Below are 21,729 nucleotides of genomic sequence, written 5' to 3'. Positions count from 1 at the left end.
TACCCATTTTGTTCCTAAGATTGCCAACTGGGCACTTTAATTGTCCTTAAGCCCCGCCTCCAATCCTGTCTTGGCTTGATCTAATGAATGGACAGGGACAATAACTGGATTCAGCTTTTAGCGCTAATGATTTAAATAAGGGCAATTCAAGTGTTCGTACCGGGGAGTTGGTGTAAAAAAAGAAAAGAAACTTAAGCATTGATTTACAAACGTCTCTTTCCAAATGTCAGTCAATGGGGAAAATGGCCAATGGCTTTAGGTGACTGATACAGAAGCTTTAGTACCACCGTTCGGCCTGTATGAAGATATGTTTAAATGTCCGGCGCGCTGCCAGGGAGTACCGGAGAGTCCGAAATCTAGCAAACTACTAGCTTTAAAGCCTTTCGGCACCGTTTACCCTACTACCTAATGATATTACTTGAAAATACTGGATATGTTGGACACACAAAGTACATCACAGCTTGCAAATGTTTAAAGTCAATTCCTTTATTTTAAAATACAAATATTATAGTAGAAATGATTTGGCAGGCAAACAATGAGTGATAAGGGGAGTCGCAGAACTCAGAACTTCAATGAGCAAAACAGCGTATTATCACACGCTCACCATCTAACCTCAATCAGTTCCTTATAAGGCACTTAACCAAGCTGCAGGTTGAACTAATGTCATAGGCCAGCTAGAAACACAAAGCCTGACCTGAAAAAACAGAGCTAGTCGGGGGAATTGACGGCCCTTTGGTGCGTTTCTATCCAATGATTTAACCTTAGCTGAGGGGTGAACCACGTTGCGAGACGATAAGGTCAAGCCAAGTCCATTTTATTTGTATAGCCAAATATGACAAATTTGCCTCAGGGGTCAAAGCAATCTTCCTTTGTAGCCCCTGGCTTCAAAAACGTCCCCAAAAAACGTACAATGTTGTGTATTGTAAGTGTTGGCTTGCTCAAAACAACGTATTTCACGTTTAGGAAAATCGTCATGGTTTCCTTTATCTCTCTGACTGGGATTTTAGGTTTTGTCTGGCAGGCTATCGTTAAAAAAACTTGGCTCTGTCAAAACTGCTTTATGGTTCCCCTTCTGATCTCGTTAAGCTAAGGTTAAAAGGCTGCGGAAAATAAAGTGGTCCCACTCTGTAATGTTGAGCAATCAGTTACATTATTGACAGAAAAACAAAGAGTTGTCAGTGTACATGTATGTGATGATGTAACAACAGTGTGTAAACTAATCTTCCTAAATTTCAAAGTAGATACGATATTCATTCTGCTTAATTATGACGGAATTAATGATGACACAAAAAGTTATAAATAAGGACCGCTGCCTCGTCCTCCATCCTGTTTCTTCTCAGAATAAATCAATGTAAGTGAGGATATTATAAATACAAACCGAAGACATTAACATAGTTATAAAAAAAAATTACCTTTCCTCTCTCGCCTGCTCAGTGAAACGAGGGCGAGATTCCTGAAGGGACCGCAAGCTATGGCAAAGACCAGGGGCGGACTTGCCAGTGGGAATACTGGGAGTTTTCCAGGTGGGCCGGTCGGACAATTCACTAGCACCCTCCGTTGACAATTGACTTGCGGTACCGAGTTGGGCCGGTCGGCTGGTCGAGTTTCCCGGGCTGATTTTTAGTCCCAGTCCGCCCCTGGCAAAGACTGTGTGTTCACAATTAGCTCTATGCTAGCAATTAGCATAGCTATGGTCCAGAATGAAGCAAACATTCACCTGTAAAAGGGCAGTATGGACATGGCAAAGCAGCGGATGAGCACATGTTAGGACTGTGGAGTGTTAAACACAGTTCTTGAAAAGATCTGATATCTATCGTCTACAAACCTCTCACTTGTGGCATTTGAAAAGTTGCCTTCTTCACAAGGCAAACATCTTCTGTCAAAGTGTCCTAAATAAAAAAATATACAAGATTTTGAGTTCAAAAATAAATCTGTACTTATTTAGTTTTCCTTCATTCGTTCCATGATCTTTAAAGTTACGTGGTGGTTTTGAACACACCGTCAAGTTGCATTCAGGTCCGTGAGTTGTTTGGTGATAAGATAAGAGATAAGATGGTACTTAATTGATCCCAATTTGGGACATTTTTGTGAGGCGTCCTGTCACTCGTACTCCTCCCCGGCCGTCGCAGCCTCTAGAGCAGCCAGAGCCTCTGCCACCATCGAGTCCATGACGCTATGCACCTCCCCTTCGTCCTCGTCCTCGCTCTTCATCACCGAGATCCCGCTCTCCACCGTTGAAACGTCCAGACCCTTGGGCAGTCGGAGCCCGTCCCTGGTGTCGACAGAGGACAGGCTGGTGGTGCTGGTCTGGAGGTCCACCGACAGGACGCTCCCTTCGTCCCCCGTGTCAAACAGGTAGTCCGGAGTCCCGCCCACTCCCTCGTCTATCTCGTCTGCTGACAGGCTCTCTCTGCCAATCACACACTCCATTACGCCGTTGTCCCACCTGCTCTTCGTCACATGGCGTTCCTGCTCGGAGAAGCTCCTCTGGTTTTCCTGTCTGTTGGGGTAAACGGGGACTTGGCTCTGGCCTCTTTCCTGCATCACCCACCTGGGTCCCAGAGCTTCTGGCTGGATGATGTACAGACCTCCATCTGTTGCCTGCCTGTGGGGCTCGTTGGGTTGTGAGTGCAGCCTGTTGTTGACGTGGTTGTTGTCCACCTCCAGTTTCAGCGTGCTGTCGTTGGACTTGTTGTAGCCCAGGTTGTTGAAGCCCTGCTTCTGCTTCTGCGGCGGGTCGCAGCGGGGGAGTTGGTGCGGCTGGTAGAGCGAGCTGCTGGCAGAGTCGGTCTTCCTCACATCCACCGCCACCGAGGGGTCGTACATGTAGCTGGGAGAGACAGACAGAAAAAAGTACTTTCAAAACCTTTCAAAAGGGTCAGAGTAGGTGGGCACCTCTGGTTCTGAAAAGTGGAGACAATGGGGTAGCGCCTAAAGTTTTAGTTTTACTAATGGCCAGCAGGGGGCGACATCACTGGTTCCAAAAATATATCAGTTTGTATAGAAGTCTACGAGAAAATCACCGAACTTCCTAAATTATTTACTGTAAATAAATTAAAGTAAAAGGTTGTCTAACAGTTTTAAAAAACAACTGTTGGATAAAACAAAACAAATGGAAGCTGATTATGCGTAAAGTCAAGTAAATAAAACCAAAAAAAGCTAATAAATGGAAATTAATTCACACTTTGTTTTCTAAAAATAATGAGCACTTATTATGCGAAGAGGGCATTTCATAACAATGTTTTCATTCTCAATCAGATTAATACAAAGCAAACAAGGAAGTGCTTCAACCCCTATCTGATGGAGAGTTTTCCTACAAGGGTATACATTATAAACACAAGATCTCACACAGCTCGACAGGTATTTGAGTGTTGGCAGGTGGGCTTTATTTTGTTGACAGAGTAACAGGCTGTCAGACATTACCTGCTGCGAGAGCCTCATGTTTTGTCATTTCATTTGTTTTGAGTCGTAACCCCGGCAGAGCTGCCTCCATCTCACACCTCTCCAGGAGCCTCGCTCTAACCGCCTCCTCGTCTCTCTTTCGTCTACCGTCCCTTTGCACTTCACTTGTCCTTGATCTGAGCGCCTTCACTCGAGTCTTTCCATCGATTGCCTCCTCTTTCTGTCTCAAGATGTCCTTTTCTTTCAGACTCACTGTATTTAAAAAAAAATCTCAACACCTATTTTTTTGACTTCAGACTATTCTTGTTCTTAACAAGGACTCCTGGTAAGCAGACACACAACCATCCACACACACACACACACACACACACACACACACACACACACACACACACACACACACACACACACACACACACACACACACACACACACACACACACACACACACACACACACACACACACACACACACACACACACACTTAAACACCTCTCGCTCCCTCACCCTGCATCCTCCTCTCTGTCTCCCTTCACAGTGGAGAGCTGAGAAAATGAATGTTTTTCCATTTCTCTCGCTCCTGGGCAGCGCCGCCGCTGAGCCAAGGTGAAATTTGAGGCTCAAGCCACACAAACAAACACACATCTAATACAAAAATAAGACCAATGAGTCATGAAGCTGGACATAAACGGCCAGGAGGAAGCACTTTCTTTCTCCAAGCTATTGTCTGGAAGCAGCCTTTCTGCTACAGTTTTGAGACAAAAGCCTCGAAATGCTTGGGAAGGTTGAATACATTTGGAATATTAGTGTGACAGTAGTTATCAGACCTAAAGATAACCATTTTAAGGACAACAAGTCACTAAGAGAAATGCAGCTGCTCTATTCAAATGAGCATATAAGTAGATGCATTTGGTTCTTGGGAGTTCCTCCTTCCTCTCTCCATCGGGGTTCCCTCTCTGTGGTGTTTTTTTTATGTTAAAGAGTTCTTTTTATAGGATGCACCTCCGTCCTCGAAGAAGATTTTATATGCAAATGTTTTACCTGCGAAAGCTCGGCAGGCAAGTTGCCGTTTACTGCATTAGGTCAAATTGGGATTATGTTATAGGGTAAGATTCCTTTGAGCTAATAAAACGATAAGCCATCCCTGCAGTATGTGCGCACAATGCCAACTCACTTCTAGCATTAGATTCAAGCTGATTATAATGGTTTGAAATATAATACAGTCAGTGGTACAAGTTGATTTTATGCCACTACAACTTTAGCCTACGATGAACATCTTTGTCTCGAGTGCATTTTCATATTAAAGGGGGGCATTACTTGCAAGCTTTGTTGCTAGTAATGTTCAAAAAACACATTATTCTTTTGTATATACCTGTATTCACCCTCTGTCTCAAATGCTCTGTTTTAGCGCCCGTCTCTTTAAGCCCCCCTCCCAAAAAGCCCATACTTTGGGTTGATAGGCACATTCATTTGGGTGTATAATGTTTCTTTAAGCCAGAAGCAAAGGAAACATTGGTAAAGCTACAATGAAAATATAATTACTATCAAGTCAAAAGGAAATATCTCACAAAAAATGTTTGATACATTTGAAAATGTTTGGTAAGGCCTCTGCTTTAGCTTGTTTGGAGTGAGGCTTCATGCACTGCCTTTAAATAAAATCAATGTCACATTTGGTGGTAAATGTGAAGAATTCTGACCGCTAAGACTCACTGTTTTTATTGTTTTGGATCAAATATACATTAAAACTAGTTCTGGAGAATTTTTTTTAGCCAGAGTCCTTGTAAATAAGAACATTCAAATATTTTCTTTTTCAAAATAAAAGCATCAGCCTGGAATGTGTCAGCTTACAGAGACTGAATTGTTGACCCAGTAACCTAAAAGCCCACCCTGCCAACCCTAAACACTACTAAGCCCAGAAATGTGACACTCCAGACAATAACAGAAGTATGTGTGTGTGTCGCACGCATTCACATGTGTGTCTTTGACATGGGAAAGGAAAGAAAAAGTGAGGAGGGGGATTGCGGCTGTGGTATGCGAATCCCAGTGTGCCTTTTCATTAATCTGCAATCAAAATTGTTTCCCGGCCCCTGTTTCTATCTCCTCGCTCACCTCAAAAAGCACGGTGATGTCAGACCCTGACAACGATGCCGTGTAGGCTTTTAATGAGCAGACAGTCCTGCAAGGAAATACAGTAACCAAGGGTGATGGCTATTGGCATATTGACTCAGTTTGCACAAAGAGCCCACGTGAGGCTCAGCGCAGACATCATTTATAAATGGACCCTTCACTATCTGCATGAAACGAGACAAGAAATCATTATGTGGGCAAGGAAACATTTGAATTGTCCCTGTTCACCTGCAGATAAGGAAATGTAGCGAGACGCTGTTTGTGAGGAGGCGGACTGGAATCTATGCTAAAGAGCTAACACGAATTAGCGCTTAAAATAAGTTGATTTATCTGAAAGACAAAGTGCTTAATGCTAACATGCTTACAATGGCAATGCTAGTAAGCAGTTATCATGTTTCCCATTGTAGTTTAGCACATTAGCTTGCTAGCATTTAGTAGAGCTAAATCTAATGTGAGTAAAAACCTGCTAAAGGCACTAGATTCAAACAAAGGCAAAAAACAACACCCACATCAAATATTGAAAAACAACACAGTCAAAGGCTAAAGAGTTCGGAAGCTTTGGGAAATGTATGTTGTTCATGTAAACCTGTATTCAATTGTGAAATGTAAAACTGATCACTGTTCCCTGATACTTTTTTTTGTTTGTTCCCGTTTTCTTATTTGAATCGAGGCTACGGGGATAGAGCGTGATGGAGGTCATTTGTCCCAAAAAAAATTGGGGACATTTACAACAAAAAAGATGGACATTTAAAGCTGTGTTTCCCATACATTGATTAAATATTGTCCGCCACAAATCGATCTCATAAAAAGAAAAAAAATGTTTTGGTGGTCTAATGCAGGGGTTCCCAAAGTGGGGGTCGCGAGATGATTACAAAATTCAAATAGAAAATTTAAAAAAAAAGAATTATAAAAAAAATTGATTAATTTTTTTAATAATTTTTTTTTTTTTTAAATTATTAATAATAACGTTTGCATAGACATTCTTTTCTTTGACAATCCACTAGCGCAGTGTTTCTCAAACCTTTAATTTTTTTTCTGAAATTAATTCACTAGCACCCCACTAAATCCTCAACTCCGGTGTGTCTCACTCATTAACAACGCAACACAGAGCAAAAAGAACGTTGGGGGGAGGGGGGGGAAACATGTTCACTGTAAGGTCTGTAAATTATTGAAATGGAGAGACAGTGTTTTTGGATCCCTTGTTATACTTTATTTATACTTCTTCAATCTAGTGAGTACCACAACTGAAAGACCTCCATGTCTTGGGGTGAACATTACGTATATTTCAAAACCATCAAACATAAAACAAAAACTGGCTACATGTCACTAGAGGAAAGTTAAAGAAATGGAGTTTGAATGAACCAATCATATATCAGTTTCTCTTTAAAGGATCCCAAAACCAAACAGAGGTAATTACTCACCTCTTTATCATCCTGCAGCATTGGCACCCCATTTGGCCAGCTGTGTAGTGGAGCTGTGGAGGGACATAAACAAAGACATCAGGCAATCTGAAGCAGCACAACTTCTGTAATATATATTTTAAAGCAGGTGACATTTGCCATCAATGTCCAAGCTATAGAGGCTACATTCATTCTTCAGCCACAGGAACTACAGCACACACTTTGACTGATTGCGAGATGCTATTGATCGGACGGTTCACCACCTCTGACATGTGAGCGGTTTTTAAATGAGCGCCCTCTCGAGGAATTCGTCTCATCACTCAAGTTTTTACTTTGCCCTTGGTCCCGACGGTGTTTGGACACAAGGATGAAAACTCTGTCTGCCTGAAGCACCGATAAAGATGTTATTGCCATCCATCACTGTTGTGTGGCAGTGTGTGTTGTGGAGTGTATGTCTACGAGTGACCTTTTCTCTCCTAGTGGTGTGTTTCTCTAGGCTTTGGCATTTCATTGCCTGGGTAAATAATTAATCACTGAGTCTTGAATGGGTTTGTCTGAGAGCGAAGGAGAAGCAGATAGAGGACACAGTATCTCTTTGTGGAAGAAAGGAAAGATGTCTGCCCACGAGACGTTTCTATTCTTAACCCCAACTTTCTGACCCTGCAGGTCCGTCCTTTACCTTTGGTCCAATCTTTCAACAGTGGGATGAGTTCAATAACTTTCGGGTGCTGCTTCATTTAATTACAAATACTATCAAAGCACATATGAACAACAATATTTCTTTAAAAGGATAAGTCTGTATTGTACTTGTCATTTCACTTTTGTTTGGAGGGGCATTGTTGTTGAACATATCAACATATCAACATAGGAAGTACTTGTTGGTGATTCATTGTTGTTTTTTCATGGGATTTGTTAAAAAGTGTGAGGTAAGAAGAATGTGCCATAGCTTCTGTGATTAAGATGCAGTAAGCCCAGGCAACTATGATGCAATAGGCTTTAGTTATGTGGGAGAACTTCATTCAACATGTAAGCATTAAAAAAGAAAATCTAAAGAGGGCATGTTCACTAACCCTAACCCTACCCGAGTCAGCGTTTTAGCGCTTTGGGTTTTCTCAAGCTTTTGGTTTAAAATGTCTTTGGACATAGAAGCTAACGAGATGTTCACGTATTGTTCTACGACTTAAAATATGTGAGTAAATTCCCCACTGGTGAATGTCCACCATGTTCCATGTCCTAAAAGAGAGGTGGCTTAAAAGTGACTAAATACGATTACTTAACGTCATCAAGCCACACACGAATCGGCCTGTAGCATAAAGTGATAGTCAAGTACTGAGTTTATAGCCTGATCTTAGCTTTTCACTTCTGCCCATTACATTCAGGCTTCAGCAATTATACATGGTGTCAATATGTGGAGATTATCCCTCTGAACAGATGTGTGTTTGCCACAATATTCCAAAAACCATGGAAAAATCCCATTGCTTTTGTGTTGAGGCAGCCATTGCGATGCTAACTTCCAGGTTGGCCTACAACAACACGTAAACACTGCACCACTCTTTGTGAGGTCACATTGTTTGAACATGAAAGACTGTGTTGTTTGTTCAAAAAGCAGCAAAGCATGACTTTGGTTTCCCGAGGCGTCTCATCACCCCTGTACAGGTTTGCTTCTACGCACCAAAACATAAAAAAGAGCCAAACAAAGTCAGCTCAAACACAGAACAAATCTCAAAATACACTCCTCTTGTCTTTGAGCGGCCTCTATTCTCTCCTTGTCCTTCATAGAAACGAGGTGGACTGTAACCGAGCTGAAACAATCCCCAACACACATTCAACATTTTAACCGGCACACTTTCGCAGCTACTGTTGAAGAAGCCAAGAGGGTGTAGCATGAAAAGTGCAATTTAGAGATTCAGTGGTGCTTTAAATAGAGGACCCTGTTCCACACGGTTGCACCCATCAACCAAGAGTCCCTTATCTTCCAGTAGGGGGGTAAGACAGGAGGTAATTTCCCAGCGGGCATCGGGAACTATCACACGAATGGAGTGCCGCATCGGTCCCGGAAGAAGTCAGTATCAGCTGACTTTTACAATTACTGGTCACATTCAAACAGGTTAATAATCATCTGACGGGCTCCAACTCCCAATCCTCTCATGCTGATTTCCCCCTCCACCAGATGTCCTCTTCCTGTTGTTTGTTGAGCGATTGTTGTTGCGTTGTTGTGCATTATGTACATCTCATATCTCGGTGATATGTGTCTGCCTCTATCCGCTGTCTTTACCCTTAGGGATGTTTTAATGTGCTTGCGGGCTGCCTCAATGCATTCGGGGAACTTCATCACAAATCCGACTACATATCTATTTGTTGAAAAAGAATGGCCCTAAACCCTCTGACTGGATTGATGTGAATTAATTATGAGCTTGAATAAGTTTAGCTCCTTTCCTGGCACCATGTTTTTACTACAGATAAAAAGTGACAGTACATGGATTATTAAATGTTGTGACAGCGGGGTAGTTAAGCAATAACTTCAAGTTAAATGATGCACATTTCTCTTAATAAAATACGGTTACATCAAGGGTAAACTAAAACAGTTTAATTAGAATTGCATTAATAAACTATTGTCCAAGTTTCACGCAGATAAAGCTGCCACTAAAAGGATTGGAGACTGCCGACTACATTTATATCTTTTAGCCTGTAGCTACGGAGCCAGAGCATTTTACAGTACAAATAAAACAAACAGTAGCACTAAGATATGCCTTGTATGATACATACATTTCTTAAAAACATTTAAATGATGACTAGTCCGTTTTTTTGTATTTGCGATAGTGTGTGACCACGAGGTCCCTTCAAAGATATAGCATTAGAAACAGGAGGCAAAGACAAAATGGAACAAGATAATCTTTCCAAGAATATTTACCCCTGCAGTCTATCTCATGACTTTCCCTCTCATGTGTCAAATCATGGGGACATAACAAGCTTGGACATAATGAAGCACTTGTGACAGGGATGTGATGTAAAACACACTTCTTCTTCATCTTACAAAAGGCTGCGTGTTTACTCAGCTCTTGGTTGTTGGAGTTGTATTATTACTGACTAAAACAGGTGCAGTTAAATGTTTTAAATCAGGGGTTTTTCACCGAGGGCCACATACAGAAGAATATACGAAGGGCTGGGCCACTCACTAGAGGTATATTGCCTCATAAGTTACGTTAGAAGTTGGAAAAGTAAATCCAATGTATCTAAATTATTCTTGATACTTGAAAATGCTGTAAGAGAACAACAGCCTACATCACAGCTCTCCAGAGGGTTTACTTTACTTCGTTAGCAGCTCAGTCCTTAAAACAGAAGCTTCAGATTGCTTATAATTAGGGGAAATATGAAGGGTCTATTTCAAGGTTGTTATGTACATTTGTTAATGGGCTTTTTTCTTATCAACTTAGATTTGTTAGAACATGTTTTCAACTTTAATTGACTGAGTTTATTGGAAAATTGGGCCTATTAACATTACATTGCATTTAGCTGTGACTTACAATAAGTGTATTAGACCACGAAGATACAACCTTGAAGAAAACAGAATCATATAAGTACATCAGGTTTCATAGAGCCAAAACATTTCAAGTGCTACTCAACTGGCTTTAGATAAGCCTGTCCTTTATTAGTATATAAGTGCTTTGTTAATAGTTCTATCGCTCGAAGTGGAGTCGAAAGAGATGAGTTTTCAGTCTGCGCCGGAAGATGTGTAAGCTTTCTGCTGTCCTGATGTCAATGGGGAGCTCATTCCACCATTTTGGAGCCAAGATAGCAAGCCGACGTGTTTTTGCTGATGGGAACTTAACACATGAATACTACTGTGTAATATATTTGAATATATATATTTAAGAAGTAAGACAAGCAGAAGTTTATTATACTTAAGTCATTATACTTTTTTTATTTGCTGAGTGAGGGCCGATTCAAAATGGTCCGCGGGCCGCATTTGGCCCCCAGGCAGTAGTTTGGACACCCCTGTTTTAAATGAAACAAATTGTCTATGTTTCTGTTTCTTACATAACGAGGACACACCATCCCACAGGCCGACTGATGGTTGGCTGCCTGGGTCGGAAAAAGCTGGTTTGCATCCTCGTGGAGTTGGGTTCCCAATTTGCAAGGCAAAAACTCTCAGTGTGGCCTGGGTGCTGCCCATGTGACTGCAGAGCTACCTCGGGCTGAGCATCCTGCTGCTGGTCAGTAGGATGAGCTCAAAGTCAGAGAGGAGGTGCTCCTCAGGGCAGAGATACAGTCACACCGCCATTTTAGCTTGTTACATCACAAATAACTAAGTGACATTAGCGTCAAACGTTGAAGACAACTCCCAAGATCTCTGCCTGAAGACAAACATGACTAACAAGGCGGGCTGACTTATGCTCTGGCTCCACTGTGTCTACTCACAGCTGTCATCTTAGCCCCACTGTGTTTGCAGAGTAAATAACTTTAAATACACAGAGAAAAGTGGGAAAACCAGTGTGGCATGTTAAAAATTAAGACTACACAGCGAGAAGCAGGAAAACCAGTGCGGTATTAAAGAGTTCCCCATGGTCCGAAAAGTTAGATTCTTTAGACCGAAGCTGATTCAATGCAAGTGGTTCTGCCAAACTTGAAGCGTAACAACTTCATGAAAAGATGATGAGAGATGACGTCTCTAAAGTGCTTGCTTTGCCCATCAAAATGTTGACACATAAGACAGAAAAGAGCAGCACATTCTAACAATAACAACCAGCCCAAACGCAACCCACAACTAGATACTCTGTTGTGTAGCTGAAGTGTTTTTACTGAAGTAATGCACTATTTCAGTATTTTATCATGTTATGCCTTTACTTTATTTAACTCTAGGATCCAGAACACCTCTTTTTATTTGTATGCTTGTCATCCATCACAACTTTGATAAATATATGTAATCATTTTAAAACAGTAGATTTTAGATCATGAAGTAATGGCAAAGCTTGATGAGGAAGGCAGGGTGTGAGTTGTAACAACGCCATGTACACCTCACAGTATTGAGGAATCTATCCAGCAGGCATCACAGTAACAGCAGCATCGGACTCAGATTCACAGCAGCATATCCAAATGACCAATCATGTTGTTTCCCTGGAGACTCCCCAAAGTCATAACGAGATCAGGAATTCAATCTGTGCATTGTTGGCCGGCTAAAACAGGGCTTTATCTGCTCCCTGTGCTATTCAATATCTTATATATTGCTCTTGTTTTATGATAGGGAGGACTGGAGGACGATTACTGAAGGGGGGAGATATTTCAGCGCTGGCAGCCAGCTCCCGTTCCTTCACTTTCTGAGTTTTCTCTGGGGGAAATTGAAACATTTCATCTTGGGGAAACAGGTGCAATAAAACTGAGATTGCTGTAGAGTGTCCCCTAAAAGTGGACTGGATTGAAATCCAGGGGATAACGCTGGACCTGGCAGTCAGAGCCAATATTGAACGATTGCTGCGGGTGGAGAAATTCCTCAGGAAAGATAAGGCTTAACATAATTCTTCCTCTGGAAAGAGTCCAGCTGAAATGTATTTGACCTGTTCAGAGTTTAGTTTAAAAACAGTTATTATGCGGGGAAGGAGTGGTGAGTGGTTATTTCCACACTAATTGAGGGGTTTCATTACCAGAGAGGATTATACTGTGAGCTTCAGAGGTGCTAGAAGGCAGATCTTTTTTTAACCTTTGGACAAGAGAATTAAACCCTGGCGGTAGCTTCATATTTCATGGTTAGCACACAGAGATGCGATTGGTGTGTTCTCATATAACTCCTTGCAAGGAAGCATATTGATGTCAAACATATTTCTGCCAATGGTTTCACAATATGTACAGGTGTTGAAAATGTAGCATCGCTCAAAGGCAGTAAAAAAGAAGAGTGTAAACATGTAAACAAGAGGATATGTTTTGTGAGGAAACACAGGGCACCTTCAACCCCACTCTATATGTACATTTGAGCATTGAGATTACCTCCATATGGTTCTCAACATGGCGATGGCTGAGCTGGCTTACGATGCTAACACTGCTAAAGCTAACGGTGATAACTTGTTGGGGTTAATCAACGTTTAATCGACGTATATGCACAGAGCAAATTGCCAGTGATTGGCTCGCCATACACGGGGACTAGTTGTCGGAGCATCTATGTTTGGATTACATAGAGAGATCGGACATCTGACACCATTCCCTTCAGAGCAAATGTGTTGTTTCCTGGTCTATTTCTGTTTAAGGATGAAAATACAAATAAATAGGTGTACTGATTTGATCTTTGTTCTCCCATACGACCTCAAAACTAAAAAACACTCTCTAAATATAGTCATCCTCCAGCATATCTGATAACGATTGTTTTTGTTTTGCCCTTGGACGACTGAAATCTATCCACAACCTTTTTCCTGTCTAACCGAGGGTTTGAGCTGCGGGTCTAAACACTGCACAAACCAAGAATATGAAACTACACGCAGGTGGACGAGGATTAGAGAGCCTGAATAACTTTAGAGGCCTCCTAATAGATAGATCATACAAATCCCTTTTTCTCTTATCCTCAGACATTAATTGAATGTTCATTCGGAGAGTTGTTGCCCTGAGGTGTAGATATGAATATTTCTCTCGAGGGTCTGTGGTGAACTTTACAACAAAGGAGTCTTTCAATACAAGGACCCCGCTGTTGCTACATAACTCGGTCCCCTGATGGAACTGTAATGTAAGCTGAGTGTTACCTTTATAAAGTATCATTTATATCTTGACACCTTCTGGAGTGTTTGTCTGTGTTTTGTGTGTGTGAAGGTACAGTGAGAAGAGAGATCATGTTAACGTGGGAGGGGTTTGTTGATGGAAAAGTGGCTGAACTGGTCTCACATCCATATGATGGACTTGTTTTGGGGCTTCCTTGTAAAAAAATGTTACTTTGTGGTGAATCCTACAAATTGAAAACAAGGTCCCCTTTCTCTAATCCGATCTAAAAAGCTGCAAAGATGAACTGTTTAGCCTTGAAGCAAGAATTTGAAGCATATCTATTTTAATATCACTCCAAACTGAATATCTTTGGTACTAAACATCCCTTTATAGACATTATTTTGGGCTCTGGACCCACACAATTGAGTTTACCTGAACACATCCTTTGAGGGAAGACAAGATTGAGAAGCCGCTTGTCTACATAGCCACCTTGTGTTTTTTCCCAAAATAAAAAATCATGATGGGTCTCAGGATGACATGAGCTGTAGCCTTTTACTGACATAAGAGCAGATGTTATCACTGGAAGTTGCTCAGAAAGATATGCAGAGGTATCACAATATCTCAGCATTCCATTTAAGGCGATACATAATGATATGGAAATATTGGCGAGCCCCAACGGATGGTATAAAGTTGCATCCCTTATTTCGTACTTTGAAAAGCAAAAGGTACAGTAATCCAGTCTTTCTTATTGTCATATAAAATCAACCTGTTGCTAATTTAAACCTGATCTAAAATCCATTCCATTTAATTCAGCTGAAACTGGCTATTATCCCATATCACAAATTAAGAAGAAGCACTTATTGGCAGGATTTCCTTGTAGCTGCCGGTGTTGCCTCTGCATTTCCCTGCTGAGAGAGAACTGCAGCATTCGATAAGCTGGTCAATGTAGCCTCTTATCAGCTCTGAGGCTTTTCAAATCAGCCTGAAATGTCAATACACCGTTCTAAAGTCTGAGCAATGACAAGAAAAAGTGGCGCTGTCTCACTCGCTCCTTCATCCAGCTTTTAATAGCCTGCATATACAGTAAATGAGATAACCTCCCACACCTGATAATGCTTCCCATAAAAGAGCGAGTGATGTCAGAGTGATGTTATTGTGTAACCTCACAATAAAACACTTTTAAATATCTGTCAAATCATAATTCATTTTCAATTGATTTGGATGCGACGGGCTCGCCTTTAACTGTCTTATATTAATACGCCTGGTGCGATCAGGCAAGTGTATCCATGGTGAGTTGTCATGCCGACCAATTTATATTAATTTAACACTCAATTTAGATATGGATTTTCCGCCTACACAAGCAACTTACCCAAAGTAGTCCATGTACATTTTGGGAGGTCAAGCTCCAAACTTCTTTTTATTTGGCCTTGAGCTGCAGTCTGATGAAAACATGCCCTGTCTCCTCTCTATTACCCAGCAGCCCTCTCTTATCAATAGCCCCCTCCCTCCTCTCACACTGCAAACAGACCTGCTGCTGTTTTTCCCCCGTGGATCCTCCTGAGCCAGGAGCTCTTGATTATACTTTAAGCGAGTAAACAAACCTAGCTTTTATTTCATATAGAGCCAGTGATGCAGCTGTAAATAAAACAGGGGCTAAACAACATGTTTAAGTGGGTCTAACCATTCAAACAACTATAATGTACACATTTATTTTATGTTAGTTTTACGGAGATATATTTGCACACATTATCCAGGTTAATATTTACAGTAAGGCTGTCTAGTTGAATAGTGTGTTTTCTGATATTGTATAATCAAAATAATCAATGTAATTCCTCATTAATCATTAAATAAAAGTATCTATTAGTAGCATCTTCAGATAGAAAGACATGCAGAGGAAGAGGGTACTTCTGACTGTCATGAATTTCTGTTTCCTGTTTGATTTTGAAATGCCTTTTTTCTCATGTGTCATGGTCTTGTTTGACTTCCTGTGTTTTCCTGCCTGATTGTGTTCACCTGCTGCCCCTGTTTCCGCCTCTCCAGCTGAGTCTTTTGTTCTTTGTCAGTACGTAGATGTTCCTGTGGGTTCTCCCTGTGTTCCCGATCCGCTTCTTGTGCTCTATGGTCTGTACAGGTTCAGTTTTTATTTGTGCTGTTTGCCTGGTTCCCCTGTTTTTGTGTTAAACTGTTTTTTTTGTTTATCATGCCATCATCTTTGTACTGCTTTTAGGCCCAACACCCTGTCAAATCCTGACAGTAACACAAGACAACAAGACTATGCAAAAGTGCCCGAAAATATATATATTAATAGGCTTCTTTATTATGAAATCTCTTTAGGAGCGTCAGTACACTCCCTTATCCATTACATATCATACAATGTTCTTGGAAATTCATTACACAATCTTTATCCGTGCAACAACAGCATTGAGATCTTTTCTCCTGTTTACATCCTGTTTCAGGTCGAGTCATCCATCCTGCTGCAAGGCAAACTAGCCCTTGGGCAAATAATATTTGCATACGCTTTTAATGGCTTGTTTTGTCTAATAGGCTGCCACATGGGTGGAGTCTGCCTCTAAAGCCAGGAAAATGTGTTTTCCAAACCGCAGCGGAGCACATTGTGTAAATCAATTGTCAGGATGTTGTAAATCTAACCTGACTTGAGGTAAAAAAAAAACTGACCAGAAAACCATCACAGAATTTAACGAGACATTTGATATATGAGAGCTGCTTGTAGACGGCGGTTAACATGAGTGTTGAGAGATAAACGGCAGACAGGACAGGTTTGCGCTCAAGCATCAAGTTTGTGTGCCTTTTTAAACGACCCAGGGTTCAGCGGGGCTACGTGTTAGATGTGCAAACATAGCCCAAGGCCGTGTACAGGAGCTCTGGTTAACTAATTCAAGACCACTCCTCGGCCTCTCCACTCCATCCTAACAAAGGACAAATGCCCCCCATTCACTCATTAACTTCACCTGCCTGCAGTGAATGTGTTCAGGCCTGGATGGAATTTATCAGCGTCTGTGTGTCACTTTAACAACATTGTAGGGACATATTAAAACTTTTATATATTTTGTTTTTACACAGATACACACATTTATATTCTACTACAGCTGGTATGATTAGAGAACAGAAACTGATTGGCTAACATTTGCTTGCACCAGCTTTAGACATGTTTTACAGAGATTAGTTAAAAGGCCCAAAATGATGTCTTTAAATATTTAGTTTTGTCTGTCCAAATCACAAAGATGTTCAGTTTAAGACGATATAAAAATTATACTGCAAAAGCATATATTAGAGAGGCTATGTAAAATGTGTTATTTATGATTTTTCTGTCGATGAACAGTTAGTCTTCTAATCATTTCAGCTAAGATTCAATATATATTACGGCTACTGAAATATATTTTGGCTTTTGAAATGTTCGCATAATAAGATGTTTTGATAAAGAAATTAATCAATAATGCAAAAGATCCTAAGTTAGATATAAAAACAAACACATGATAGGCCTTTTACAGCCTGATCACTATCTGAAGGCCAACACAATATTTTGAAATATATAGTATTTGTCTACCATAATTGTTTTATAAATAGGGACAATAAAGATTAAAATGTATAAAAGGATAAATGATCAAATACAAATATGAAAACACGACTTATTTGATTTATTTTAGTTACACTCATGCCTACTGACAGTTCATAAACGTATTGATAACTTATATGAATGTATTTTTTTATTTTATAGTGTGTGCTAACAGCCATTTGCCATTAAGTGCAACAGTTGTGCACTCACATCTCCAAAGTGTGTCAAAAACTACATTTTGCGTGGGCTATCTAAAAACAAAAGCTTAAAGGGGTCTTATCATACTTTATTTAATCTTTATTTACCATTTAATACAGCCTTATAACAACCTTATTATCTATAGCAAGGTGACGTTATTGTATTTCTTTGTTTTTCAAAGCGACTGGGCATACGGCTGACATCACCACTCAGGGCTCACCTGTCGCTGTGAGCAACCGTCGAAGCTGAGCTCACCACGGTTTAACAACGCTTCAATAACACTTTTCACACACTTTAAAGTTAATTCAGAACATTATTTTTGATGTGAGAAAGCCTTAAAGGATAGAAAATGTATCGACCTACCTGTTGCGCTAAGCGAAGGAGTGGCACTTTGCCCTAGGTATCAAAAAAGCACGGATAACTTCAGTTGTCATCTAAGTCTTCTAGTTCGGTCTTAGTAGAAATCAATACACGTGTAAAAGTAAAGCTCCAATGAATTTCTTCTGGCTGGATAAGACTTCTTTCCCTGTGTTTGTGTTGTTTTGGAGAAGAGTTTCCCCCCCACGGTGATTCCAAAGTCCCATGTCTCCTGTCTGAACACCGTCTGATGGTTAGTTAGCCTGGGAAACTAGTCACTATTGGACCACTGTCAACGTAAACAAGGTGAACTACAACTGTTTCCGGTCACAACTTTCAAAAGAAAACTCCTGTACCCTGAGAAACTTTAATTATTTACTGTATCTATCAAATATATAGTTTACTGAACTATCTGCTTGGTCTTTTAACACTGTAGTATTACTATTTACTTCAGTCCAGAGTACACCTTATCCCTACGTTGTTTTTTTGTAATTCAAATTCTTATTGAATTTTCCATTCAGAACAAAGAAACATTGGCACTACACTGCATTAACACATCCCTCTCCCCCGTTGTCCAGGCATTGACATTAAAAGACATGGCATGGAAAACGTAAAATAATAATAATCACAAAATAGAAAATTAGGTATATCAGCCTTATTCCTAAATGTTAAATAAATGTTTTAAAAAAGGTAAAGAGGTGAACACAATCTCAAACACGAGTAAAATAAACAAGTTTGAAAATATATTTCCACAATAATAACCATAACCTAAGAGGGGTTGCTTAATTTTAAGAGATGACAAAGAAAAAGTCGGAACCATATTATAACTTATCAATGGCTTTGTGAAAATGGTCATTTCTTAAAATGCATCACACTGCATTTATTTAAAGTTATATTGTTGACAGTATGCCTAATACAAATACATACCATCTGACCCCATCATTGCAACTACACCATTATTATTATATATATAAATACATACAATACAATACAATATATATATACCTTATGAGCCTTTAATATGCTTGACTTCCTGTTTTGATGTTGTAAAGTGTCTAGCTTGACTCAGTTTAACCGGACAGCCTCTTCACAGTTTGATCATATGACTTGGATGCGATTAGCGTGGAATAACCCTTTAACACTTGCTACCTACTTAACAAAACCTGACCTCAAACCAGAAAAGGGAAAAAAGAAAATGAAGTCTTTGAGTGTGAGCCTGAAGCATGTACTGAAAAAAATTACAACATAGTCATTGTGTTGTAATGTATATTTGTACGTTTAACCTGTTTTCATGAATTACCCATGAAAAGGTGTCCTTGAACCATGTATTTTTTGTGTGTAGTTTTGTGTAGTTTTGCTGATATATATATATATGCCTTCATAAACACATTTCTTTCCTGGGGATGAGACAATGGAAAAACCGGTTTGAGTGTTTACAGATACACAGACCATAACGTTTTATTTGCTGCTGCCTCATGAAGATGTTTCAAATGATAACACTAATGCAGGAGTAATTGGGTTTCCTTGTCTTTCTCCGGTGTTCTGCTTTTTAGTGCAAGCTTATCTAAACAACTTGTGACTGTAATGTGCTCAAAAGTAAGCCAGTGTTTTTGTGTCAACTTGTTTGTCTGTATAACACTTTTTGATTACTACCAAATCTGAGATTGAAGGTATACAGTTTCAGGTACAGGCTTATGGGATATAAAATACTCTGAATATCATTGAAAAACATTGGAGAGGTTTTTCCTGCTCTGGCTGCAGATGACAGGATGGCAGCTAACTCTGGCACATATGCAAAACATGACAACAATGTGACACATCGAATGCAAAATAGAGCCCTTCTAGACATTTTCAAAGATAGGGCCAGTGGTGGCGCATAAATGCTGTTCTCACTTCACTGCTTTCTCACTTTTTTTAAAATGTTCTCTCCAGTGAAAATATTGAACATTGAAAGAAGAGAGTGGCCAAAAGTTATTATAATAAAAACATTTAATATTGTTTTATTTTTGAGGAAATACAACTGCTTTGGTTTCTTGTAAAGAGGGGGATAAGAAGATATCACTCTCAGATCTTTCTGTTGAATATGAACAACCGGAAGAGTGTTAGCTTAGCATGCTAAACACATAACCTCCCGTGAAATGACGACTTGTTGCTTTTACACTTTACATATTAAACAAAGTGGTATGAGTGAGCTTCCAAAGTAAAACCTTAGTTCAGAGCAAGGCTAGTTGTTTCCCCCTACATCCTGTTTTTATGCTAAGCTAAGCTAATTGTCTCCTAGCTGCAGCCTTGCTCATACCATGCAGCCATGAGAGTGGTATCAAATCAAATTGAACTCTAAGTAAGAGAGTGAAGAACGTATTGACCATGTCCATTGAATTGAATATAGGGAATTTTGCGTATATTTTAAGAACTTTGAGAGAGTTGTCATCTATGTTAGCTTGTGATTATGACTGAATCTCCAAATGACCTCAGACTAAATCTTAATGTTCGTCACCATTTGTTATTTAAATGATTCTTCATACCAACAACATGTCATTTTGATTCATTGTAAAACATTGTGTTAAACATCCTCATTGTGCTTTGAAAGTGAATTGTCAGTTGGGAAAACAAATTATTGGACTTTGGTATGTACTGAGTGAGTCATTCCTGGACAGGTGCCATTGTCTAAAATCAAAGGAGAAAGACAATCACCTCACTGTAATGATTAATTCACGATCATTAACTGTGATTGTTTGTAGCCATTACCATGTTTAATTGCCTTAACTTTCCTGAACTAAAGTTAAGGTGTGTGGCACAGTGGCCTAGTGCGTTGGTGTTCGGATCAGGGGAGCACAGGTTCAAACCCCACTAAATCATAATAATAATAATTCATTTATTTTATATAGGCGACTTTCAAGGCTCTCAAGGTCGCCGTACAAACACATAAAAAACAAGATACACAATGGATAACACCAGCATAAGAAACATAAACAAGACAATGACAATGCACTATATAAATCAATCAAATAAACAAATAAATAAATGAATAAAACAGAGGATGTGTGATGGATAATGATCAGGGTGGATATGCGAGTGTGAGAGGTTTGCTTTGAGACGTGATTTGAAAATGGGGAGAGAGTCAGTGTTGCGGATGTCAGGTGGGAGGGAGTTCCAGAGGCGGGGTGCAGAGCGACTGAAGGCTCTAGACCCCATGGTGGTTAAACGGAAGGGCGGTGCATTGAGGTTGAGGGAAGCAGAAGATCTGAGTGTGCGGATGGGTGTGTTGATGTGCAGGAGGTCTGAGAGGTACAGAGGAGTGAGGTTATGGATGGCCTTAAAGGCGAGGAGCAGAATCTTAAATACTATACGGGATTTGACGGGGAGCCAGTGAAGTTGCTGAAGAACAGGAGTGATGTGGTTAATGGAGGGGGTTCTGGGGATGATGCAGGCGGCAGAGTTCTGGACCAGTTGAAGTCTGTGGATGGATTTGAGAGGGAGACCAAAGAGAAGGGAGTTGCGGTAGTCGATGCGGGAAGTGACCAGGGTGTGAACAAGAATGGCGGTGGTCTTAGGGTTAAGGGGCGGGCGGAGGCGGTTGATGTTGCGTAGATGGAAATAGGCAGACCGAGTGATATTACTGATGTGAGATTTGAATGAAAGTGTGCCGTCGAGGATGACACCCAGACTCTTAACCTGAGGGGAGGGGGAGACTGAAGAGTTGTCTATTGTAATGGAGAAACTGTCAGGTTTGGTTATGGTGGATTTTGTGCCAATGAGGAGGACCTCTGTTTTATTATCGTTAAGTTTGAGAAAGTTAGAGGAAAACCAGGATTTGATGTCCTGTAAGCAGTCAGACAGGGAGGATGGAGGGAGGATGGTGGTTGGTTTGGAGGAAAAGTATGTCATCCGCTTGTGGGTCTCATCCGCGTAGCAATGAAAGTGGATGTTGTGTTTACGGAAGGTAAATAGATGATAAAAAGAAGAGGCCCCAGGACAGAGCCCTGGGGAAC

General features: G+C 40.4%; 1 protein-coding gene across 2 annotated transcripts; it reads right to left on the bottom strand.

The window, feature by feature from the left end:
* Nucleotides 1–466: 466 nt before the first annotated feature.
* LOC307033966 (uncharacterized protein) lies at nt 467–17,995 on the bottom strand. 2 transcript variants are annotated; one of them, XM_079672591.1, is made up of 3 exons: nt 17,744–17,995; nt 6,952–7,004; nt 467–2,830 (listed from the first exon to the last, which is right to left on the bottom strand). In XM_079672591.1, the coding sequence occupies exons 2-3, from the start codon at nt 6,981–6,983 to the stop codon at nt 2,101–2,103; spliced, it is 762 nt and encodes a 253-aa protein (XP_079528717.1). In that variant the 5' UTR covers nt 6,984–7,004; nt 17,744–17,995; the 3' UTR covers nt 467–2,100. The 2 variants fall into 2 exon arrangements, with proteins under 2 accessions (XP_079528717.1, XP_079528718.1); XM_079672592.1 differs by lacking the exon at nt 17,744–17,995 and adding an exon at nt 14,978–15,049.
* Between the last annotated feature and the right edge of the window lie 3,734 nt (nt 17,996–21,729).

Source organism: Notothenia rossii (genome assembly GCF_949606895.1).
Source record: "Notothenia rossii genome assembly, chromosome: 3".
Taxonomy (NCBI): Eukaryota; Metazoa; Chordata; class Actinopteri; order Perciformes; family Nototheniidae; genus Notothenia; species Notothenia rossii.
Note: the sequence above shows the minus strand (reverse complement) of the source record. Positions and strands in the feature narration are given on the sequence as shown.